This window comes from Canis lupus, chromosome 5 (assembly GCF_048164855.1).
Source record: "Canis lupus baileyi chromosome 5, mCanLup2.hap1, whole genome shotgun sequence".
NCBI lineage: Eukaryota > Metazoa > Chordata > Mammalia > Carnivora > Canidae > Canis > Canis lupus.
The window spans coordinates 78247742-78272584 of NC_132842.1; the positions used below are offsets into that span (position 1 = coordinate 78247742).

A 24843-nucleotide genomic window follows, 5' to 3' on the forward strand; every position below is an offset into this window, starting at 1 on the left:
GGGTTTGCATAAGGGCATTGGCCCAGCTGCTGGGCCTGCCCTGGTCTTAGGCAAACAGACTGTCTTTGAGAAAAGGGGCCTGAGAAGAGCCCTGCCTCTGCCCAGTGGAGTCAGGGAATGGGTGGGGTGAACATGGGTCTGGGGTGCCTGAGGGGGGCTGTCCAGTGGTCCCACATCTCTGGTAGGTGTGGACAGTGGACCTGGATCAGGTCAAGGACTTCTCAGAGGCAGCAGAGCCCACAGTTAGGGGCCCGTGATCTGGCATATGGGTTCCAGGCTTGTCTTGTATGTGTGAAATGGGCGTGATAATAGCGCTCCCCTCTCAGAGTGGATCGAATAAGTGAATGTAAAGTACCTAGTCTGTAGGAAACATTCAGCATAGATTGGCCAAGGAAAGCAAGAAGAAAAGGCAAAAGAGGGGAAAGAAAAGAAAGTAGGATCTATGGAACCCTAAGAGCAAGAAACTGAGGTTTCTGGAGGGCTCTCTGTGCACACTCTGGGTCACACCCCAACATCTTCTGTAGTCCTTTCAGTAGCCACAGGAGAATCATAGGAGGCTCAGAGACGTGAAGTGGCTTGCCAAACGTCACCCAGCAAGTTGGTGGTATAGCCAAGGCCCAAACTACCCTTAGGCACCATGTGGACTTGCCTCTCCTGTGGCCTCACAGGCAGAGACTTCCTGGGGTTACTGGAGTGGCATTGGTGGGGAGGGACCAGGTGCCTGGGCTCCTGGGTTTCCCATGGTGGGGAGGACCTCATAAAGTCTGTGCCTCCTCCACCCCCACCCCACCTTCACAGCGGGTCATCCGGAGCCGCAGCCAGTCCATGGATGCCATGGGACTAAGCAACAAGAAGCCCAACACCGTGTCCACCAGCCACAGCGGGAGCTTTGCCCCCAACAACCCTGACCTGGCCAAGGCAGCTGGAATAGTGAGTGCCCTGCCCCAGCAGCCCTTGGCTCACCCCCACCTCTGAGGCCTGCCCCCCGCCCCATTGCCCTGCTGAGTGCCCATCCTGGGTTCTAGACTCAGTCTAGCCACTGTTCTCCGTGGGAGTCCAATGTCCAGGCCATAATAGTGGGGTGCTCAGAGCCTGCAGCCCCCTTCCAGCTCCTCAGCCCTTCCCTCCTCCTGGTCCCTTATTCTGATGACTTTCTGCGGGTCAGCTCTGGGGCTACCTCTCTATGACTTTCCTTATTGAGCACCTACTGTCTATCATGTGCTGGGAACTGGGCTGCTTTGTGGGCACCTACTGTCAAGCCTTGAGTTGCTGGGGGCACCTACTGTGTGTCAGGACCTGGATTTCTATGTGAGCACCTGCTGTGTGCCTGGCTCTGAGATGCTGGTGGGTACCTACTGTGTGTCAGGACTCGGGCTGCTGTGTGAGCACCTACGTGTCAGAACCTGGGTTGCTGTGTGGACATGTACTGTGTGAGCATCTCCTGTGGGCCTGACCCTGAGTTTCTGTGAGCACCTAGTGTGTGTCAGGTCCTGCTGTGTGGGCATCAGCTCTGTAAGTATCCACTGTATGCCCAGCCCTGGGTTATTGTGCGAGAACCTACCGTGTGTGAGGAGATGCACCCCTGAATGAGCACACAGTATGTGCCAAGCCCTGGATACCGGTGGCTCTTCACTATGTGTCAGGTAGTGGGCTGTGGTGTGAGCGTTTACTCTGTGATCACCTACTTCTGTGTGCCTGGCCCTCGGCTGCTGTGCGAGCCCCTACTGTGTGTTGGGGCCTCTGGTTGTGGCTCCCTATTGTGTGTCAGGAAGTGGGCTTCTGTGTGAGCATCTCCTGAGTGAGCACCTACTGTGTGATTACCTCCTGTCTGCCAGCCTCTGTGGGATTCTGCTGCTAACACTCGGGGTGTGTGCTGGGCACGCAGGGTGGGTAAGGCCTTCAGCTGCGGGTCCATCTGCTTTCTTCTACTGCCTAGTGTCCGCCCCTGGCGCTGCACCTGCAACTCTGCTCCTCCCCATCTGGCCACTCTCTTCCACCCATCTGTCCGACTGGCCTTCTGTCCCTCATTGACTGCGTGCTGCATGCCAAGCCCTGTGCTCAGTGCTGTGAAGCTGTGTCCCATGGCAGGAGGTCTCCCCCACCCCCCATCCCCAGCCACCCCTGCCCCGTGGTCTGGCCTGACCCCGGGGAACAAGGCGGGGCCTCTGCTGTCCTGTGGTCCCCAAGCCCACTGTCACTGGAGAACCAGGCCCACCCCCCCCTTCCCGCCGAGTGGCTCAGCTTCCTGTGGGTGCTGTAGAGGGGCCCTGGGGCCGGGCCAGGCCAGCAGCACCACGGCAGTAACCAGACCCGTTTCTGTTTTTGTTTTTGTACATCTCTCTTCCGTTACTCCTTCTCCTTCTGCCGTCTGCATTTTCCCGGATGTCCCTTTCCTCTCTGTCCCCCCACCGACCCCCGACCCCCGTCTCTGCCCTCCTCCCACTTCCACCTGTACTGTTCTCTCTCTGCTTTCTCCTCTCGGCCTTCCTGGTCTTCCTGTCTGTCTGTCTGTCTGTGTTTGTGTTTGCCTATCTGCTCTGTGACCTCCTGTGCGCTCCCCCACCTGTCTGCCCATGCCCCTGTCTGTTGGCCAATCTCTCGCCTCTGTCTATCCATCCATCCGTCGGGTTGGTCCGTCCACCCACTGTGCCACCCCTTCCTGGCCGCTGTCAACCCCCCTGCCTCACTGCGGGCTTTGTTTCTGTCTGTCCCTCTGTCCTCCCCCTTTCCCTGTCCTGCCCCTCCCACCACCTCCATCTCTCTCTCTCTCTCTCTGCCCCTGCCCTCTGCTGCTTGCCAGTCATTGCTTATTCCTGGGAAAAGCGCGAGTAGATTCGGACGCCGGGGCAGTGCCATAGGCATAGGAACGGTGGAAGAGGTTGTCGTCCGCGGGGCCGCCGGCTCTGGAGGCTGCCTGCACGTGCTGTTCTCTGCTCGCTCTCGGGACGGAGGCCATATTGGGGACGTGGCCCCCCCTTGCCCCTGGGCTGGGCCCAGGGGTGTGCAGGATGGAGTGCCGGCAGCTCTGGTGGCACCAGCATCTGCTTTGGGGCCTGCTACCTGTGCCAGAGCCAGTGCCCCCCGCCAGGGGCTTCTGGCCCTGCCCTGGCCCTTGGGACCCTGGCTGAGTCCCTGCCAGGATCTGGTACCCAAAGACCCTATGCCCAGCCGCACGTCCCCCAATATCGCCGGTTCTGCATGGAACGCCATCCCCTCCTCTGCCCTGACTCCCCCTCCGCACCGTGAACTGGCCTGGGGGTTCCTGGCCCTCCATGCCTCCCGGGGCCCACCTTCCTGCCTCCCCAGATAAGCTGGGTGGGGGGGCATGCTTCTGGTGCCTGGGGCTTCCCACCCTAGTATGTTTAGAAACTGGGGGGGAGGGAAGGTATCCTTCAAACTTCGGAGCCGGAATCTCGCCCAGCCAGTTTGGAGGTTCCCAGGTGGGGCAGGGGCTGGTGTTGCTGTGTCCACTCTCGCCCCGCGGCCCTGAGCCTGCAGGCCTCTGCCCAGCGCAGCCCACTCAGGTTGCTGCCTTCCTCCTGGGCTGAGATTCCAGGCCCTGCGCTGCTATGTAATGTTGGGGGCCTGGGCCCTCCCCAAGCCTGTTTCCCTCTCTGTGAACCTAGAAGGCTGTCTCTGCAGATGGACATTGCCCTCATTCTTTCTTATTCCATTGCCTCTGCTTCAGGGCCTGGGGCAGTGGGGCAGGTGGCACGTGGGGGACGGTGGCTGTTCCAGGGCAGGTGGGCACTGAGTTGGGGCCTTTCCCTGCAGTCACTGATCGTCCCTGGAAAGAGCCCCACAAGAAAGAAGTCGGGCCCGTTTGGCTCCCGCCGCAGCAGCGCCATCGGTATCGAGAATATACAGGAGGTGCAGGAGAAAAGGTGGGTGGGGCGGGTCCCCTGCCTCCTCCCAACCCTTCCCTGACCACCCCTGCGGCAGGGTTAAGCAAGCAGGAGGGAGCACCCATTTTTCTGCTCCCGTCCCTTTCCGGGGACAGCTGTACAGGCAAGTACCTGCTGTGTGCCAGGCACCAGGGCCAGCTCATCACCTCAGTGGGATGCCTTCCTCTGCCGGTGGTTCTGCTGGCTCGCCAGGGGGTCATATTTTGCATGTCAAGATGCTGTAAGTGAGGGGGCTCAGGGGCCTGCCCCGTCACACTGCCAGTGAAAGGCAGAGCTGGGATTTACGGCCTGTTTTGTGGGGGTCTGCAGGGGTGCACCTGCGTGGGCAGGGTGCAGGCAGCACACATATTAGCAGCAGGACAGCCCCTGGGAAGCAGAGGATGGTTCCTGAACGTGAATCCTGTCTCTACCACGCTGGGGCTGTGTGACCCTGGAAAAGTCACTGTACCTCTCTGAGCCTCACTGTCCCGATCTGGAAAATGAGGATAAGAACATGGGGCTGCTGGAGAGGTGCGGTGCAGGGCGTGATGCAGGGCAGGTGCACGGAGTCCTCAGGAGTGGAGGAGGTACTGTCCTTATGGCCACGAGAGCCCAGAACCCTATGAAGCCTGGATTCAGAGCTTGGCTTTGCCATGACCTAGCTGTGCATCCCTGGGCAGATTCCTTCCCATCTCTGGACTCCAGTTTCCTCACCTGTAACAGGGATAAGGAGGGAGGACCTGAAGAGTGTCCTGTCTTACGTAGGTGCTCCCACACTGCTTGCTCCTTTCCTCGGCCAGGCCAGCCAGGGAGCTGCAGGGACTGCTCTGGGGTTGGCCCCCAAGGATATAGGGTATGGGGACGAGGCAGGAGGCGCCCGTGACCTCACCACCTGGGCCTCGTTCTACCCTCAATGCCAGGCCTGGTGCTGAATCCCCCTGCTGCCCCCGTGTGCCCCGCAGGGAGAGTCCCCCCGCCGGCCAGAAGACCCCAGACAGCGGGCACGTCTCACAAGAGCCCAAGTCGGAGAACTCATCCACTCAGAGCTCCCCAGAGATGCCCACGACCAAGAACAGGTTGGGGTTCGGGGCACGCCGAGCCAGGGGGCTTGGACTCACCCTTTCTAGTCCCTGTGTGGGCCTGGGGCTGCCCGGGAGCATTGGCACTGCCACACCAGGGCATCAGGGAGGCCCGGGCCCTCTCCCAGGTCCTCCTTTGACACACACCCGTTGAGAGCTTCATTCATGCCAGGCCCTGTGCCAAGCTCCAAATCCATCAGTGAGCTGGGCATACATGGCCCCTGCCCCATGGAGCCGACAGTCCAGTGTAGCATGACCACGTGGGCTATTTCTAGATGGTGACGCAAGAGGACAACAAAGCAGGGGTTGCAATGAGGACTCACTGGGTGTGTGTGTTGGGGGGTAGTTGGTGCTCAAGAAAGACATCTAGAAATGAGGGAGGCTTAAATTGAGAACTGAGTGAGGAGCCAGGCCTGCTAGGACTGGCATGGCAAAGGGAAGAAGACTCCAGATGAAAAGCACAGCAAGTGCAAAGGCCCTGAGGCATATGCTTGAAGGATAGAAAGAAGAGTGGTGCGGTTGGAGCCAAGTGAGTGAGGGGCTGGGCCCAGGCAGACATGTGCTGGGTGCTGCTGGGGATGAGGTCAGAGAGGTGGGCGGGGGCTCCATCCTGGCTTTAGAAGCCATATGAGAACTTTGCATTTTATCCTAAGAGGGGCCAGGGAGGAGCCTTTGGGATTTTAGTTAAGAGGAGTGATGCTTTCAAACCTGGCTGTGGTTGCCACATGAAGAGGTGGGGTGGGGAAGAATGGAAGTGCCGAGGCTCAGCCCCCTCTGCGCTGGCTCTGGGAGGGTCTAGACTCCCAGACTGTGCTCCTCTGAGGAGTCAGGCAGGCGAACAGAGAGGCAGGAGAGGCGGGCTCGCAGACCCAGAGCCGAGAGCTCCACTCCCACCTCGAGAGGAGGAGTCAGGGAGGAGGAGATCCTTGGCTGAGTTTTGAAAGATGAATTTGCTTTTTGGGATTTGAGGGAAGGAGTGAGACACGAAGTCCTGAGCATGGAGTGAAAGTGAGAAGGTTGAGAGTAGGCTGTGGGGTTGGGTTGGAAGGCCTGGGGCCACACCCCTGTTCTCCCACCTGTGGCTGGGTGACCTTGGGCTGGGTGCCCACCCTCTCTGAGCCTCGCCGTTGCCTCATCTCTAAGATGGGCCTGTTAACGATAACGATGAGATAACTCAGGTCAGAGCACTTGAAACAGTGCCTGGCACGGAGCAAACATACACTGGACCGTAGTTTTTTTTTGTTTTTGTTTTTGTTTTTGTTTTTGTTTTTTTTGCGGTTAACAGTTCTTATTACCAAACACCTCGCCAAGGAGATGAGACTTTATCTGGGGCAGTGGGGAGCCGCAAGAGGGCTTTGCTCGGGGGAGGGTGTGCTCGGATCCGTGAAGTAGGAAGGACAGGGCGGGGAGGCTCCGAGGCCCGGGCAGCTGTCCCGGGCCGCAGAGGTGCGGGGGTGGCTGCAGGCTGGGCCTCGCAGGGCCGGAACCGGGCTCGGCGCAGGAGGTGCCCGGAGCCCACGCCGGCTGACGGTGCTGTCTGTGGCAGAGCCGAGACTGCGGCCCAGAGAGCGGAGGTGCTGAAGGACTTCTCCCGCTCCTCGTCCAGTGCCAGCAGCTTCGCCAGCGTGGTGGAGGAGACCGAGGGCGTGGACGCGGACGACACAGGCCTGGTGAGAGGCCCAGGGGCCCGTGGTGCTCTCCAGCGGCCCGGAGGGCGGCTCCTCGGTCCCTGTAGATACTCGGGGCAGAAGCATGAGCCTGGTGTGGCTGAGATGAGATCGGGGGACTCCGCCGCAAAGGAGTACTGCAGACTACCCCTCCCTTACTCCGAAGCCCTCCGTGGCTCCCCAGCGTCGCTCACAGAGAGCCCCGTCTCAGACCGTTGAAGATCTGGTGCCTCCCCAGCCTCATCTCTTACCGCTTCGGTCGTTCTGGGCTTCTCTGCAGTCCCCTCAACACACCAGGCTTACCCCACCTCTGGGCCTTGGCACTTGCCGTCTCCTCTGTCTGGAACACTCTGCCTGCCTCCTCTTTGCCCCTTTGTCTGACTGACTCCTCCTTATCCTTCTCTGCTCAGCCTCACATCACCTCCTCCTGAAAGCCTTCCCTGATTCTATAGCTAGGGTAGGTTGGGAACCCCCACTTCCATGCTCTCACGGACCCCCGAGGTGTTGCCCTTCGCACCCTTGTGTCATTCTTCATTCAGCAAACCTTGCCACGCCCGCTTCCACGTGCTGCAGGTGCAGCAGGGAACGAGGCGGACCAAGGCCCTGCCCGATGGGGCTTAGAGTCTGGGATCCCAGTGGTCTCTCCACAGCCTGTCTCACCTCCTAGACCTCACTGCCCGAGGGCAGGGACCCTGCCTGGTTTCTCTCACTGGCTTGGCCGGGAAAGCATCGGTGAACGTTGGCTGAATGAATGAATGAATGAATGAATGGGAGGCTGTGCTGTATGCCTGGGTCTGTGCCTGCTCCCACCCTGTCCTCCCATGGTCTTCTGGGGCAGACATTGCTGGGGGGCGGCCAGGGTGAGGGGTTGTGGGGTGCAGCAAATGGAGGAGGCTGGGAGATGGGAGGGGAGCCCAGCGGTGCCATGGATGGGGGCTAACCTCCCTTTGTCTCTTCCCCCACCCCCAGGAGAGCGTCTCGTCCTCGGGGACACCCCACAAGCGGGACTCCTTCATCTATAGCACGTGGCTGGAGGACAGTGTCAGCACCACAAGTGGGGGCAGTTCCCCAGGTACCAGGCCACAGGCGGCTTCCCCTGCCAGGCCAGGCTTGTGGCGGGAGGGGAACAGGCATAGGCACAGAGGGTCGAGACCACCTCTCAGGCCCCAGGCAGTGGGTGTGTGACGGGACTGCCACTGACATTGGAGACAGTGGGTGGGTCATTATCTAGCCTAAGAAGGTTGAGGGCTGATAGCTTCTGGAAGGGTCTTGGGGGATGATGGGGTGGTGGTGGTGGTAAAGAAGGGAGTTAAAGGTGGGGTTCCCTGAGGGAGGGACTCTGCAGGGTTGTGGGGCACCAGTGCCTACCACCCATCCATGTGTCCGTCTCCCTGGGGCCTCCCCGCGGCCAGTGAGGTGGCTCCCTCCTGCCCCCTTCCCCAGGCCCCTCGCGGTCACCCCATCCCGACGCCGGCAAGTCGGGGGACCCTGCGTGTCCCGAGATCAAGATCCAGCTGGAAGCATCTGAACAGCACACACCCCAGCTGGTAAGCGCAGCTGCTGGGGGTGGAGGGGGGGGAGGGAGGAGGCCAAGGCGGATGTGGCCAGCCTAGAAGCTGCCTTGTGGGACCGCTTGCCCAGGAGGTGTTAGGTGTCAGGGAAAGGGGACGAGGTGTCCACGGGGACCAGGGGTGGGTGCCAGATCAGGAGGCCCCCTGAAGCCAGGAGGGGTTGGGTTCATCTGGCCCGGGCACAACCGGTGTCTTCTGCTTGCCCGTCTCTCCTGCCCCGTGTCATCTGTCACCTGCCTCGGGTCACTCTGTCTCTGCAGGGCTGTTAGCCAGGCCCCCTCTCTGAAGGAGAAACTGAGCAGGTCAGAACCAATCCTCAGCTCCTGTTTGGTGGGGAGAGGGTGGGCGAGGGCGGGAGTGGGCAGGACCAGGGGGTGGGGTGGCGGGGTGGCTCCTCCCTGTTCCTCTGTCATTGCCCCGAGCTAAGAGCTGTGAATTTGGATTCGAATCCTCTGCCACTCAGATGCTGGGGGACTCGGGGAGCTCACTGGCCTCTCTCTGAGATGCAGTTTCCTTATCGGTGCAGTGGGGCCAATAGGTGCTGGGAGGGTTCCGGGGAGCCTGCAAGGGACTTGGGAATTGCTGGGAGGAAGGGGCCCGGGGGATTCCCAGTGGGATGGAAACACCCCGGTGGGGAACTCCAGGGTGGGCCACTCCCTCTCGTGTCCCCCTGCTTCTCCGTCTGTTCACCCCCCTCTACCTGCAGATGAGGCCGCAGAAGCACAAGGTGAAGATGCCGTGTCAAGTCCAGGTGGCTAGGACCTCTGCCCCCAAGGCCAGCACCAGCCTGTGGGCTGCCCCCTGCCCCCACCTTGGCCACCCATCTGGGCTGTCTCTGCGGGGCGGAGCCATCCAGACCTGGGAGGGGGAAGCTGCTGGCATCATCCCCACCCCCGAGGCTGGGGCAGGCAGTGTTCCGTTGAAGCAGAACTCCAGCCTGGCTTGCCCCCACTCCGGGCCCTTCATCACACCCCGGTGCCCCTCTGGACTCATGGGGAGCAAGGTGGGAGGGGAGGTTTGAGATATCTCAGTGCGTACAGAGCCTACCGTGGAGGCAGTGAGATGTGAAAATGGTGGAATGAGCACTGGGCTGGGAATCCTGAGTCCTGGCTTCCAATTTGGTTTCTGCTCTGTGACCGTGGGCAAGTCACTGTCCCTCTCTGGGCACCTCTGCTGCAAATGGACGAGATTATTTCAGAGGTCGCTGAAGACTGTGATTCCATGCACCTGCCCCAGAATGGGAGGTTTTCCTCCTAGGGGGCCCCCATTGCCCACCCTTGCTTCTTGGGTTCCCTGGGGCTGGGCTGAGGGGCTGGGAGCTGGCTATGCCCGTTACCCCTCGTGGACCCTCAAGCTCACCACAGACCTGCCGATGCCCTGTCTACTGCCTCCACCTGACAGACAAGTGCCCCCCTTAGGGGGAAGGGGGCCTCCCTGGCTTCTCAGCCAGCACCCAGCTTAACCCCTGCCATCCCATGCTCTGGGCACTCCAGGTCGAGGGGTCTCAGCTGGCCTAGAGTTACGGGCCTCGCCGCTGCGCCCTCCCCCAACTCCCATGGAGGGGGCAGCCAGGCACAGCTGCTGTGAGCCCACATCCTTGTGTGTGTCTGTCCACACTTTTTAGGCACCATGCCAAAGGCCAGCCTTCCGGCCCCAACACCCATTTTGGAAGCCCCCGTGGCTGTGTGTATGTTGGTAACAGTTGTACAAAATAAATTCTATTTATCGCTATTGTACCCCGAGTTGGGCCTGGCTCTGCGTGAACCCTGCCAGACCGACTCCAGGCCTGCCCGGCCCCCTCACCCACCCTTCGGAGCTGCTGGGCTCGGGGGGACCTCCACGGCCGGGCCACGGGTCCTGTGACCGCCAGCCGTGCTTCCTCCCCCGCGTGCTGCCCTTCGCTGCACCCTGTTCCCCTTCTCCCTCGGGAGGGGAAGGGGAAGAAGACAGCTCTGGGGCCGACGTGGGTTGCAGTCCTGGCGCCATCCCTTCCTAGCTGGGTGGCCTTGAGAAGCTCGAGTCACAGCTTCCACTTCTGTGAAACGGGAGCGGCCGTATCTCTCGCAGGGGTTTGTGATGAGGGTTCATGAGGCCGGTGGATATGAAACACCTGGCCCAGGGTCTGGCACTCGGAGGGGGCTCAGGACGGGCTTCCCCTCGGTTCTGTTGCTCAGCGAAGCCCAAGGATGTCCTCGATGTGGCCAGCAGGGGGCGCCAAGGGATCGCTTACCAGGGGCAGATGGGGGCCAGGGAAGGGGCTCGGGAGCTGGGCAGTCACAGTAGAGTACGGCGTGACCAGGGCGTGCACAAACCGGGGTCCGGCCTGGGTGAGGGACACATGGAGGAGGCTCCACAGCACTGGTGCCTGAGCATCCTGGAAAGGCCTAGGAAAGTGTCCCTGGGGCGGGGAACTGCAGGTGCAAACGTGCAGGGGGGGGGTGGGGGGCCCTGGAACTGGGAAGGTAGCAAACAGTTGTTTTTGTTTTAAAGATTTTCTTTCTGTACTGAGAGTGTGTGTGTGTGCAGGAGCCGGAGCGGCAGAGGGAGGAGGAGAGGGGATCCCAAGCGGACTCCCCGTGGAGAGCAGACCGAGGCTCCATCTCAGGACCCTGGGATCGTGAGCGGAAATCCTGACCTGAGCCGCGCAGGCGCCCGCCCACAGCTCTGGGTGATGGGAAGTGACAGGGTGGCGATGAGGCCAGAGGCCACGTGGCCTTGAATGCCGGACCAAGGGGCCCAGAGGACTTGAAACCCAGACTGCCATTGAGAGAAGCTGGGGTTGCTGGTGGAGAGCAGCGGGGCAGCGTCGGCAGGGAGGGGAGGGTCAAGGAGGACAGTGGGCAGGCCTGGAAGGAAGGCGGGAGGGGGGCATCTGGGTGTGGGGCTGAGGGGGGTCCAGCCCCGGGACGGGGTGAGGCAGCCCCCCTCTGAGGTAGGAGTGCAGGGGGGAGAGCAGCTTGGGGTGGGCACATGCCCTGGCCTCCCCAGGACCGTGGTGAGCGCACCCCGGGGCTGCCCTGCTTTTCCTGACCTTGGCGCTAGGCTGTCTGGGGCCACCCAGGGGCGGTGACTCACACCCCGTCCCTAACCCCACCCACCCGGTCTGGCTCCGGGCTGCCCGGCTCCGCGGTCCCCCACCAGTCGTCCCCCTCCCCTGCGCAGCCCCCCCCACCCTGTCGGGTCTGCGAGCCCGAATGCGCCCCCTTCCTCTTGTCTTCGTCTCCCCTCGGGCTCCTGCCCTGTCTCCTCCCGCCACCGCCGCCGCCGCCACCGCAGGGCCGCAGCCACAGTTCAGCACCAAGGTCAAGAGCTTCGCGTCCAGCTGCTTCACCTCCTCTCTCTACTTGGGGCGCGGGGTTTGGGCTCTCCGGCCTCGGTTTCCTCATCCGCACAGTGGGGTCGCCAGTAGTTCGGGCTTCGCTACCCTGACCTGAGGAGTCGGGTGCGGCCCCAGCACGCCGTGTGCTCCAAAAATACTGTGCGGGTCGGGGGGCGCGGGCAGGGATTAGTCATTAATGGGGACCATATCCAAGGATGTGGGGTCGGCTTTCGTGCGGAAGATGGAGTAACCGGTGCCGGCCCGACAGATGTCCGGACTTTGTGTGGTTGCCAGTTGCTCCCCTGAGCCTCAGCGCCCGGCTTTGCTGGGATCCACGGTCCTTTCATCAAGAGGCTTGGGCACCCCCACCCGTGTCCCTTTACTCCCCGCGCACGCATCACTGCTGCTGGAGCCCTGGGGCCGTTGTGGCGGGTGCACAACCTGCCTTTGCCCCTCTGCCTGCCCAGTCCCGCCAGCACCCCATGGGGGGCCAGGCCTCTGGGCTGGGCCCTGACCCACCTCGACCTCTCGGGGCTCTAAGGTGAGGCTGAGGATGACTCTGGCCTCTGGGATCAAAGTGTCTAACGCTGTTTCTCTTGTGCCCGAGCCAGCTGCATGCTCACTCCGGGTTCTGAGGTGGGGAGGGCAGGCCAGGACACTGACCTGAGGCTGGAATTAGGGCCCGGGTGGGGGGCGCCGGGCTCCGGGAAGCACTGGACTCTACTTAGGAATGACTCCGGTGGTGGAAATGGCAGCCAGAGGTTTCTCCAGACGCAGGAGGCAGGAGGCCTCCCGTGGAGGGCCTTGGGCATGTGGCTGACCTGACACCCATCTCCCCTGCCCCAGAGCTGGTACCTGTCCCTCCAGGTCCCGGGTTCATTGCCTGTAGAAGGAGGACAAAGCCCCACCTATTGCTGTGAAGAGGCTGTCATGGCTTCTAAGGTGCCTGGCATAAGACCCATGCCCACTAGGAAGGGTCCTCCCCTGTCCCCCAGCAGCTGGGATGTCCCTGAGCATCCATGGCTAACCCAGAGGTGACTTTGCCAAAGAGACGGCCACAGGCCCAGGCCCGCCCAGCGCCGGGGGACTAGGACCTGGATGTTCTCTACTGCTTGGGCCACAGGGGGTACTTAGCCAGGGACCCTGGAATGTAGAGGTCCCTCCCTCCCTCCCTGTACCCGCCCTGCCAAGGGGACAGCCAGGGACGGAGCCTCCTGAAATAACCAGATCTGGTTAGTGAGGCTAATTTTAAAAGCCACTCTGGCTGCCCCATGGGCCTTTCTGGGAAGCCATGAATGTCCCTGTGTTGCCCCTGGACACGGGGTGAGGGGGGAACAGCAGGAGCTGAGGATGGACTCCCACCCCTGACTGTGAGCACAGGAGACCCCCAGCTGCCTGCCACAGGGCCTGCCCACCCCAGGACCCAGAGCCCCGGGTCCAATGTTGGGGCTCAGGGGCCCAGCCTCTGCCCCGGTCCACTCAGGGCAAACCCTGGTGGGCTCTCTGGACCCTGCAGGCCCTGCGCTGGTCTCCACAAAGCATGCTGGGCAGGGGGCCACACGTAAGCTCTCTGGCTCTGACTCGCCTCCCTCCCACGATCTCCACTGCTCACTCTCCATGTCCCTTCATCTCCGGATCTCTCTCTCTCTGTGCATGACACCCGAGGTCCCTCTTTGCAGGGGTGGCTCCGTCCGCCTCTCTATGGGCCCATCACAAAGGAGGTCAGACAGCATTCCTGAGGAGCCATAGGCTGGACCATGCATACCAACTGGGAGTCATGTCCTCCTGAGCGCTGGGGACCCGCTGGGAAGGACAGCGGTCCTGGAGGCAGACGGGAGCTGTAGCTGGGCAGGCAGGGGCCACGTCCAGGCACGACGTGGGCCATCTGGACAGGCCAGATGCCAGCAGAAGGAATGAACTCCAGGGGTAGGGTTGCCAGATTTAGCAAGTAGAAACACAGTGCCCAGTTAAACTTGAATTTCAGATAAACAAGAAATAATTTTTAGTTTAAGTATACCTCATGCAATATTTGGGACATACTTATACTAAAAAATCATCCCTTGTTTATTTGAAATTCAAGTTTAACTGGGGCATCCTATATTTTAACTGGCAACCCTAGCCTGGGAGGCTCCAGGAGTGAGCCGAGAGGTTTCTCAGGAACAGCGGGCTTCAGAGACCGCGGGAGCCCCAGCCTGGGGGGCATAGCATGACCGTGCCCAGGCTCACAGTGGGGCACACCTGCCCGCAGGGAGATTTCAAATTTCTGGGGGTAGGGACCGTCCTTGGGTGCCTGGGGGCAGGGGGCCATGACCCTGACACCAGGCACCACCTATGCAACCATAGACCTCAGAAGGGAGGGGCTGCGTGCATTGTGCTGACCCGCAGTGCCTCACCCGGCCCTGCGCATAGTAGGGGCTTCATAAATATCTGCTGAATGAATGAAGAATCCTCCCGACCCATCCCCATGAGGACCGATGCTTGGCCAGCAGGGGGCTCCAGCAGCCTACCTCCCCAGCTCCTTGGTGCTGACGGGTGTGTGCAGCGCCCCGACCCTGGGGGCTCCCCAAAGTGAGCTGCAGAACGGGAGTGAAGGGCAGAGGGGACCCGGAGACGGGACCCATTTTTCTCTGTAGCACCCCTGTCCCGGACTCCACTCTCCACTCAGGGGTCAACCTGGGCAAGAGCGTGGTGGCGGGTGGGGACTAGGGAAAGGTGACATCTGGCTTCTGGCATTGGGGGGTTGCCTGGGACTAAAGTGGAGGGGCAGGCCACAGAGGTATGTCAGGGCTCCTTCGAGGGGCACTCGGCAGCCAGGGGGAGCTGCTGGCCTCATCCCCACTGCAGGGATGACACGACCCAGGTCCCGCCCCATTCATTCTTTCATTCATTCACTTGCTGACTCACCTTTTGTCACCATTTGCTGAGATGACCTCACTTGGGGTCTTGTGCAAAAGGACCTGAACAATTTGTCTGGGCTCAGTGGGAGCACACCTGTTCCACGGCCCGCACCACCCCTGGCTCTCTGTGCGATCCTGGGCAAGGGACTGAGGACCTGGGTTGTGTCATCCCTGCAGTGGGGATGAGGCCAGCAGCTCCCCACTGGGGTAGCTGAACAGGGAGCCGGGGCCTGCCCACAGCAGGTGCTGCAGGAGGCGGGCCGTCCTGGTCACCGTTATTATCAGTGTCCTTGTGAGGTCCCCGAGTGCCGGGCAGGGAGCTGCCACCGGCCCCCGAGGCCCTGGCTTCATGGCCAGTGTCACACTGAGGTTTCATCGTCTAACCCCCTGTCCGTCTTTCTCAAGGAAGGTCATCTCTTTCAAGCATCTTCTGGCTTCTAGATGCAGCAAGGAATCCTTCGGGGGCGGTGGGGGGCGGGGTGCGGCCAGGAAGCAAGAGGTAGGGATGGAGCTTGGAGCGGTCATCGGAAGGCAGGGCGCGCGCCTGGCCCCCTCTAACTGCAGTGTGAGCTGGAGCTTGTCTCTTCCTGCCCCCGGGCCTCGGTTTCCCCAGTGGTACAGCAAGGGTGTAGGGCTGGACACCCTCCATGCCCTGGAAGGGGCCTTTCTGTGTGTCATCCTGTTAGTAACGGTTTAGCCTGTAATCACATCTGCCCTGGGAAGAACTAACACAGCGTTTCTTTAAATGGGGCTCTAATTGCGGCTTGTAGTGGAGTCAGATGCTCCCCATCCCCCAGCTGGTCTGAATCAGGGAGGCTGTCCCGACCTGCCCTGCCAGGCCCAGGAGTCCCCTGGGATGGCTCTAGCTGTCCCCCGGTCGGTGACGGGTCAGGGACTGACCTCTCCTGAGGACCTACTGTGCGCCGGGCCCTTTCCATCCTAAGGGCTCTGGCTCATCTCACTACGGCTCTGGGAGGTGGGGGCCACTGAAACCACTTTTCAGAGAGAAAAATGTGCGGGGAAGTACAGTCACTTACCCGAGGCTGCTCGCTAGGATGCGGCAGGGCTGGGATTTGAACCCAGATCTGTTTGATTCCAGGGCTTTGTTCTCAGCCTGAAGCTGAGGAGACACGCCCCCCACCCCGGCTCAGTCAAACCTCCCTCCTGGGGGGCTCTGAGGGAGCACCAAGCACCGCCCGAGGCCCCTGCCAGCGCCCCTGTCGCAGCTTTCTCTGTCCGCATGTGACCACAGCCATTCTGCTCCTTCCCCAGTGGTTCGGACGGAGAACAGGGTGTTAGTGGACGTGGCCAGAGGCAGCTCCCCTCTCCTGGGGTGGGGCAGGGGCCTGCGGTTTCCCTGTTTGTTCTGGAGATCCCAGCCGCTTCCCCGAGGAGACAGCTAGCGGTTCCCAGGCCGCAGCCCCTCGGGTGGAGCCAGACCACGGCTGGCCAGCCTGGGAGCACTGCCCGCCAGCCCCACTGGGCTGTGCCAGGCCCTGGCGCTGGGTGGTCTGGGCAGGGGCCAGGGTGGGGGGGCTCGATCTGGGCTGTGCGACAGGAGCCAGGACAGAAGCCAGGCTCGGGGCTGCCCTGCCAGGGACTTGGGGCTGGGTGGGGGGTTCCTGAAGGCTGGGGATGGCTGGCCAAGGGGTAGAGACAGGCATGGGGCAAACATTGCCTTGTGGGGAACCCAGGAGGGAAGGCCCCAGCCCCCAGGCCCCTCTGAGGGCCTCAAGAGAAACATTCACCCTCCCCAGGATTGTCTCTGTTGGATGGTTTCAACCCAACCATTGAGTTGGTTGAGACAAAAGCCTACCTGAGAGCCTGGTGGAGAAGTCAGGGTGGCAGGCAGAAGACCTAGATCCCAGCTCCACCCTCCTCTGGACCTCAGTTTCTCCATCTGTACAACAGGAAAGGGACAGGAACCCATGCTTGACCAGAGCTCCTCCGCCTGGGTAGGCAGTAGGTGAGGGGTGGGTAGCCCAGGCTGGAAAGATTGCAGCTGTTCCCAAATTCACTTCCAGAAGCCTCTGGCACCACCTCCTCCCTGCCCAGCACACACCTTGGACGAGACCCAGAGGTGACACCTGCCGGAGTGGAAAGAGCTCCTGTGGGTTTTGGAGTCTGACAGCCCCCGGTTCAAATCCTGGCCGCTGGCCGTCTGTGATTTGGGCACATCCCACTCTCCCTGTGCCCTACAGCTTTAAGTACCATGGTGACCTCCTTCTCTCTCCAGCTGGGCTCTTCCACGGAACTCCAGACTCTTCCTTCCCAGCGACCTATGGGCACGTCCGCTCCCAAGTCCGATGGGCATCTCTAAGCTAACGTGGTCCAAACCGCGTCTGTATTTTCCCTCCACATCTGTTCCCCCATATCTATAAATGGCACTCCACCCAGGTGCCCAGGCCAAAAATCAGGGGGCATCCCTGCTTCCGCTATTTCCTCTGCTCCCCACAGGGAGCCCATCAGCAAGCCCTGCTGGCTTTAACTACCAAACATGTCTGGGATCCAGCTGCTTCCCGCCACCACCACACTTCGCCGGTCCAAGCCACCGCCACCTCCACCCCAGCAACAACTGCCCTCCGGCATCTCCTCCTGGCGTTCCCGGTCCCTTCCCTGCACAGCAGCCAGAGCGATCTTTCCTAAGCGTAAACCGGACCACATCACCCATTGTGCTGTGTGACTTCAACTTGTTGTCTGACCGTCTCTGGGCTGCCTTCCTCCCTGGCTTCCAGCCCTGACCTTTGGCAGAGGGACAGTGCAGCCCCAGGAGATCCCTCAGGAGTGGGGGGCAAAGGGCCCACGAAGCATCAAAACCTGCTGCGAGGTGGACGTCAGGACCTGCTCGTGCCCAGATAGCAGGCGGCAGCTGCTCGGCCTTGGCCCAGAGCTCTGGCAGGCAAAGGGGTGACTGGTCACATCTCAGGCTCCTCCGGATCCTGCCTCCAGACCCTCCCCCACCCCAGCCCAGCCAGGCGTCCACAGGGCACAGCCTCTCCACTGCCCTGGTTTCCCAACCAGGTGACCTGAGTCAGGCTAATTCCAGGGCCCTAAGCCAGAGTGTACAGGCCCAGGCTGACCTCGGAGACCCCGGAGCCAGCCACCCTGCACGGGCAGGTGCAGGCAGGGGTTCTGCTGGAGGCCTAGGGTCATTCCCCACCAGGACGAGGGCACAGGTCCCGCAGGACAGGAGCTCCACCAGTGAGGTCTCTCCCCTGCCACCTTCGCAGCGTTACATTCCTGAGTCCTCCTCGCTGCTCCTTACCCTGCTATCGGGATGATGAAATCCCCCACTCGGGAGCCGCAGCGCTTGGCTTCCCATCCTTCACCCCTTGTTAGTGGTGTGGCTTTGCTTAAGTCACCAATTTCTCTCTGCTTCTGTTCCTTCATCTGGAAACCGGGGATAGAAACAGGCCCGCCCTCTGGGAGTGGGGGGTGGTAAAGGGCTAGGTGCCCTGTGAGGCAGTAGGAGCAGTGCTGGCACTGAGGACCCCATAGAAATGTTGGCCAGTGTGCCCGCAGCTCGGGTTCCGATGATCCTCGGCTCCCGCTCCAGCGGGTAGGAGGGACAGGTGGCTGCGGCTGGTGGCGGCTGGTGGTGGACCCCAACCCAGCGTGCCCCTCGGCCCCCGCTGCTTGCCTGGTGAGACCCATGTGTCCCCGCCCCCCATCCTAAGGCTGAGGAGCCAGAAGAGGGCCTGGAGCCATGGTCGTGGCAGCAACACAAGGAAGCCACCCAGAAACTCGGGAGACCAAATCCCCTTCTGAGAACTTAATCTCCCAGGCCCCCCACCCCCAACCCTCAGATCGGCTGGTGCTAGATCTCACTGGGAGGTCTTGGGTTAGCCACCAGGGCTAATTATAAACTCCGCGGGCTTGGGGCTCTTACTACCCCATCGAAGGGCTTCTGCGGCTCATGCGACCTGGGTTGTTGGCCTTGGAGAGATTAGCACCCAGAGGCCAGGGAGGGGATACGGGCTGCGAGTCCGGCAGGCCTAGGTGCAGCCTGCAGCTGGCACTTTCAAGCCATGGCCCCAGCAGGTCCCGCTCTGCCAAGCCTCTCCTTTCTCATATGCAAAACGGAGATGGTATTTTCTAGCTCACAGGATGGTGGGGGGCTTATATGTGACAAATGTACCCTCAAGGTGGCAACTTCACTACCATGTCTTGAGTGCTTTGGTGGGTGTGCGGTGCAGAGGGGGTATGTTACTCTCTCCTTCCCTCAATCTCAGAGCAATTTGCTGATGACCTTTTCATTCATGAGCTGGTCCAGCTTCTTGACAAACAGGACTAGGACTCCCAGGCCCATACTTGGGGTTTGTCTCAAGCCCCCCACCTGCTGTCTCCAGGGCCCCAGCTTCTTCTGCATGGTCTACTGTAGTAGATTCCTTGGGCAGCCAAGATGATCTTTTAAAAAATGATGTTTACTCCCCAGCTCCAGAACCTTCCATGGCTCCCCAGGGTGTTCATGGTCTACTTCCAGCTTCTTGGAATGGCATTTGAGGCCCTCCTGCCCCCACGTCCCCATGATGTCTCCTTCTGCAGTCTCCTCTGTACCCTCACGTCCCACCTCAGGGTTCCTCGGCCTGTCAAGCCCCAGCTCACTTCTTGCCTTCTCTGCCTCTATGCCTGTCCCATCGTGCCCCCTCCCCTGTTAGGTAGGTGCCCCCTCCCTGCCCCCATAGCTTCTTGCTTTTCTGCTGCACTGGGACAGCTCCTGGAAATCTGGGTCGTGAGATAGGAGCTTTCCCAGGACAGAGGCCTTCCCGTTCATAGCCATCTCCTGGGCATAGCACGGAGTAAAGCAGGGGCCCTGAGCTCGTTACCATCTGTCCGAAGGGGCTTAGTGCCAGAGCACCAGAGTGCTGGGGACTGTGCAAACAGGGGAGCCATATACCCTGGATGGGCAGCCATCTCTTGGCTCTGATCACCCATTGCCCTGCAGAAACGTGGGGCAGTACGTTTTTTGAAAAAGCCAGAGACTTCATTTCTCAGCCTCTTATGCATCTACATGGGGTCATAAGACTAGTTCTCACCAATGGATCATGGGTGGAATTGATGCGTGTCACCTCCAGGAAGAAGTAGTTAAAGAGGAGCGCCCCCCCTCCCCCGCCAGCCATCAATGTGCTGCTTGGACAGAACTTCAGTAGCTCTGGGGAGACAGAGCAGGGCATCCAAGACTTGGAGGGCAGAGCCACAAGGTGGAAAGAACCTGGGTCCCTGTCACCTGACCAGAGGCACCACCGGATGTTTGAGATAGAAATAAACTTTTTTTAAACAAATTTTATTGGGAAACCTGGGTGGCTCAGTGGTTGAGTGTCTGCCTTCAGCTCAGGTCATGATCCCGGGGTCCTGGGATCGAGTCCTGCGTTGGGCTCCCTGCAGGGAGCCTGCTTCTCCCTCTGCCTGTGTCTCTCATGAATAAATAAAAATAAGTAAATAAAAAATGAAAAACTTTTATTTATTTAACAGAGAATAAGGGAGCAGAAGCCAGGGGAGTGGCAGAGGGAGAGGGAGAAGCAGGCTCCCCACTGAGCAGGGAGCCCAACACAGGGCTCGATCCCAGGACCAGGTCCCAGGACCCTGGGATCATGGCCTGAGCCAGAGGCAGACGCTTAACCGACTGAGCCATCCAGGCACCCAGAATAAACTCTTATTGTGTTAAGTTCTGGATTTATCTGTAACACAAGGCAGGATTATGTGGATGAATAGAAGTGGATTTGTCAGCCCCTCTTTTTTCTTCTTCCTGAGAAAGCAGCTGAAGGCACTGGAAACCCCTGTGTTGTGGGCAGATGGTCACCACTAGCTTCTTTTTTTTTTTTTTTAAGATTTTATTTATTTATTCATGAGAGATACAGAGAGAGGCACAGACACAGGCAGAGGGAGAAGCAGGCTTCATGCGGGGAAGCCTGACGTGGGACTCGATCCCGGGTCTCCAGGATCACACCCTGGGCTGAAGGCGGTGCTAAACTGCTGAGCCACTGCGCTACCCACCACTAGCTTCTAATGGGGGTGGTGGATGGGTAGGACCCATCCTGGGCTGGGACCTCTGGCTTGCCCTCTGGCATGGATTATAGTTACAATAAAGGTGACAAGTGACATGAGAGCACGGGGGGCCCAGCTTGGGTGAGCAGGGCAGGGGGTGTCTGAGCACCGTGGATTCTTCTTGAAGCTCATGGCCCAGACTCAAGGTGGGAAGAGCTTTCTGCTCTGTGGGATAGAAGTGCTCACTACGTGCTTGACACTGCTGCCCTGGGCTCTCTACCTTCAGGTGTAGGGATGAAGCAGCAGCAGAGTTAAAGAACTTGCCCTGGGTCACAAACACATGCTCCCGCTTGTCTTGGGCTCCTGGGCCATACTTTCCAACCCCCTTAGTGTGTCCCAAAGTTTAACAGATGCTGTGGGTGCCCTGTTTGTCTCCTCTGAGCATCTCATGTTCCAGAACATGCCTGGGGGCTTTCTTTCAGTCCTCAGAGGCAAGTTGGAAGTGCCAGAGTATTCTCTTTCCGGGAAGCAGCCCCCATCCAACAAGAGTAGAGTTGGGGAATAAACGTCCCAGCTCCCTCGCCTGGCAGTGGGAGGATTGAGGCACATCCTCTACTGGGTCTCCCCATGGCCCAGGGTGGGCTTGAGCCCTACCTGCCCCTGATGGCAATCTGCTTCATAACTTACCTTTTATCAGCTTCCTTTCTCTGTCCTACCTCCCCGCTTTCGGCCTGGCTGGTGCCTTCCGTACTCTTTCACAAACCACTTGTACACAAATCTCAGGGTCTGCCTTTGGAAAACCCAACCTAAGACACAAAGTATGGGTTTGTACCCTGAGTCGCGGAAGTTGATCCCAGGTGGTACTGGTGAACTTTTAAAACTTGACTGCTCACCTGTGAATTTGAACCAGTGTTAGGAAATAATAGTAGAAGTAGGACAAACATTGTGACGGTGGTATGAGGGCATCTCTTCGCCCTGGCAAGAATGTAAGAATGCAGTTTTTAATTTTCTATCCCGGCATTAGCATGGCTGTGTTTTTTGCCAGGACTGCTGGGAAGTTCAGAGAGAAAGGCTGCTCAATTGCATTTTCTCCCTGAAGGATGGCCCACTTCTGACATGGTCTCTCATCTTTCCGAGCTCACACTTGACTGTGTGTTGAGTCACTAGCATTGGCTGCGTCAGAATTTTGTTGGCAGGAGGTTGGAAATGTATTATAAGCAAATAAAGAATGTCATCAAGTATAGGAGCTTTGGAATGGAATGTGCTGGAATTCGAATCTAAGCCCCACAGCTTAGGGGACCTTGAGCAATCACACCACCTCTTGGACTCTTGATCTCGGCATCTATACATGAGGGTGACGGGAGCCTACTACCTAGTGAAGGTTAAATGAACCGAATCCATAACAAGCATCAAGCACAGAGCTTTGGCAGATGGTAAATGATCACTGTGAATTGTTATGATGGTTACCATTCTAGGGACTGTCATCCCAGTTGAGGAGCAAACCTGTATACCCCAATGTCAGGTGCAATCCTGAGTCTAGTACCCAGGCCTGATCATCAGGAAGAGGAAAGAGATCACAATGGCCAAGCGAGGTCGAAGCTCTGTGAAGGCAAGGAGTCGGTCTGTGTTCTTTGCCACAAAATTCTTAAGACCTGGTACAGTGCCTCGCTCACACTCAACACAGCTGACCCTTGAACGCAAGGGTTAGGGGTGCCAAACTCCTGCAGAGGCAAAAATCCATGTATAATATTTGACTGCCCCCAAATTTAACTACAAACAGCCTCCTACTGACTGGAAGCCTTACTGATAATATAGTCAATTAATACATATTTTGCATATTGTATGTAGTCTAGACTGTATTCTTACAATGAAGTCAGCTAGAGGAAAGAAAATATTAAAAATCATAAGGAAAATACAGTTACAGAACTGTATTCATCCAAAAGAATCTGCAAATAAGTGGATCCATGCCATTCAAACCCATGTTGTCAAGGGATTTGTCGAATGAATGAATGAATGAATGATCAGACAGCCCCACTGGGCCAGGCCATGTGTCTCTGTGCGTAGGCGCCGTGCGGTGAGGGTGTCACAGGGCCCTGGGAGGGTTTCTTGCTGTGGGTTTCAGGGCCCAGAGGCATTCTGTTGGATTCTCACAGAACTCAGGACTGGATTGTGTCCCATTTTATGGTTAAGAAAACTGAGACACAGAGACACGAAGCACTTTGTCCAAAGTCACGCAGGTAAGGAGTGCTGAAGCCCCCAGGTCAGCAGGCGGCCCCTTCCTCCCGGCCCGACGCAACCGGCACTCCTGGCCCAGAGTCCAGCTCTTCCCAGAGAAACAAGCTTGTTTCTTTCTCTTCCTCACTGACCACAAAGACTCAGTTCTGTCCTCAGAAATATTTGGAAAGTTTTATTTAAATGTTTTGTGTTCCCTTTTAACCAACACCAAAAAGAGGGGAAAAAAATTTTGCCGTCCCAAACAGGAGTGTTCCTTCAGAGAGGAGTGGGCAATGCATGTTAAGAGCTGAGAAATGTCTGTCTGTCCAGGCTGCTGCTCTTCCCAGCCCAGGAAGCCCTGGGGTCGGATGGCCAGTCCCAGTTCACTTCTTGGGAGCCCCCGGCAGCCTTGGAATGAGTGAGCAAATCCCCTTCCTGTGGAGAACCTGGTCTCCCCTGCAGTAGGGACTTAGCATGATGGGGCCTGGTGGTTCCAGGAGGGGAGGGGAGTGGGAAGGTCAGATCCGGAATGTTCCATGGAAGCTCTGGGGCCTCCAGGTCTGGAGAAATGTGTTTGCTAGAAAAATAAGATGCTTTGAGAATTTCTGCAGTCTGTATTCTCTGCCTGCCCGAGAGAAACCTACTCTGTTGGCCAAAGGGGGCAGCAGGGAGGGAGCGGAGGCCGGAGGCCAGGAACTCGGCTGGCCCTGGTGGAGGATTCCAGAGGGGAGTGAGGTGGGCAGCAGACTTTGGTTTCCTGGGTCCTCTTTCTGGCAGCTGCAGAGGCTGTGAAGGCCTCCGCCTACCTGGCCCTTGAGGTGTGGGCTCCCAGGCGGTGGGCAGCACTGAGAGAGGGAGGCTGGCCATCTGTCATAGGTGGTGGGTGCCCAGGTCCTGGGCCCTCAGAATAGGATGCCCACGGGGAGCAGGGCCAGCAGGAGGAGCAGGGGACCTGGAGAAGAAGGGCCACCTGCCGAGCTGGCTGAGGCACAGTGGTCCTGGTTGGCACCGATGCAGGCCGCATAAGCCATCACGTGGGGGATGTAGTTCTGCTCGTGGACGCCGTGCAGCAGGTGTGCCATGGGACCCTTGGCGAAGACTGCTACGTCCTCCCCACCGTGGGTCTCGTGGCGCAGGGGCACCGCGGACTGCGCCTGGTAGTTGTTGTGAGCTGTGGGCCAGAAGAAACGCTTGCTGAAGGGCTGCCAGGGGACTGGCACTCTGCAGCAGCCGCCCTGCCCTTCCCGGCTGGCTGGAGCGCTCGCATTTTATAGAGGAGGAAACCGAGGCTCAGCGCGGGGACGTCATTTTGTGCAAAGCCGCGGGATTTGGGCCGGAGTCTGCTCCCTGCACCCCCGGACCCTCAGAGGAGAAGACTCAACCTCATCTGGGCTGTTTAGATTAGAAGCAAAGAGCCAGCTCAGGAGAGCCTCTCACCATCGGCCGCACGGTCAGACCCGCGAGGCCCAGTGGGGCATCGTGAGCAACCAAACAGTCAACAATATGGAACTAGACAAACACTGAGAAGGGCTCCGGCTTGAGGGATTATACAGCCAGCAACATGTGCCGGGCGCCAGGGTAAGCCCCTCAGACCCAGTTAGGCGGTAGAATCTTCTAGGGAAGAAAGGGAAGCCGAGAGAGGCAGAGTTCGCATGCCCAGGGCCACAGGGCTGCTCCGCAGAAGGGGATTGACTTGAGGTCCTTCTCACCCAAGTCCTGGCCGTTTGGAGCCCTCCCCGCCACCCCAGCCCCGGATTTGGGCAACCTCACCGTAGTCCACCATGGAGACGTTCTCTCGCTCACCGCCCACCACCTTGTAGCCAGGCCCGTTGCCATACAGGATGGCCGTGAAGGGCTTCTTGTCTGTGTCACTCACCATGGGGGCCAGACCTGCACAGGAAGGCATCGGCCCAGGAGTCAGGTTGGAGAACCAGGAGGAGAGTCCCGGGCCCTCGCTTGGAAGTCCTGAGAGCGCCTTTGAAGAACCTTGAGCCACTCCTTGAAGCCACCTTCCAACCCTGGTTTATTTCCAACTATTCCTCAGTTTTCACTGTGCCTACAACCCTCCCACCTGCTGGTCCACCTGTGTGTCCACCCATCCATCAGGCCATGCATCCATCCTCCTCCCTCGTCCTTCTATCCACCCATCATCCAGGTAGCCACCCATCCACCCACCGGAGCGCTCACTTCAGTCCGTCCCCTTACCTTGTGACCACGCGCACCCCTA

The 24843-nt window shown here is 59.4% G+C and overlaps 2 protein-coding genes across 17 annotated transcripts in view; one reads left to right on the forward strand and one right to left on the reverse strand.

Moving 5' to 3' along the window:
- RAP1GAP (RAP1 GTPase activating protein) overlaps positions 1-9937 on the forward strand; it is a 64200-nt gene extending 54263 nt beyond the window's left edge. For 5 of the 15 annotated variants that reach the window (XR_012031777.1, XR_012031778.1, XR_012031769.1 and 2 more), the window contains 9 exons: positions 799-930; positions 2801-2878; positions 3775-3884; positions 4805-4960; positions 6510-6633; positions 7600-7702; positions 8043-8177; positions 8462-8503; positions 8908-9937. Coding sequence is in view for 5 of the 15 variants with exons in the window: in XM_072827944.1 (XP_072684045.1) it covers positions 799-930; positions 2801-2878; positions 3775-3884; positions 4805-4960; positions 6510-6633; positions 7600-7702; positions 8074-8177; positions 8462-8470 (816 nt within the window). In the remaining 10 variants the exon portion in view is untranslated. The remainder of the gene's footprint in view (positions 1-798; positions 931-2800; positions 2879-3774; positions 3885-4804; positions 4961-6509; positions 6634-7599; positions 7703-8042; positions 8178-8461; positions 8504-8907) is intronic. The other 10 variants (XR_012031770.1, XM_072827944.1, XM_072827945.1 and 7 more) reach the window with 10 other exon arrangements.
- A 12857-nt stretch (positions 9938-22794) lies between these two features.
- The window catches only part of ALPL (alkaline phosphatase, biomineralization associated), a 53744-nt gene continuing 51695 nt past the window's right edge, over positions 22795-24843 (reverse strand). For both annotated transcript variants that reach the window (XM_072827950.1, XM_072827951.1), the window contains exons 11-12: positions 24387-24506; positions 22795-23787 (exon numbers count right to left, since the gene is read on the reverse strand). In XM_072827950.1, the coding sequence (XP_072684051.1) occupies positions 23519-23787; positions 24387-24506 (389 nt within the window). In that variant the 3' untranslated portion in view covers positions 22795-23518. The remainder of the gene's footprint in view (positions 23788-24386; positions 24507-24843) is intronic.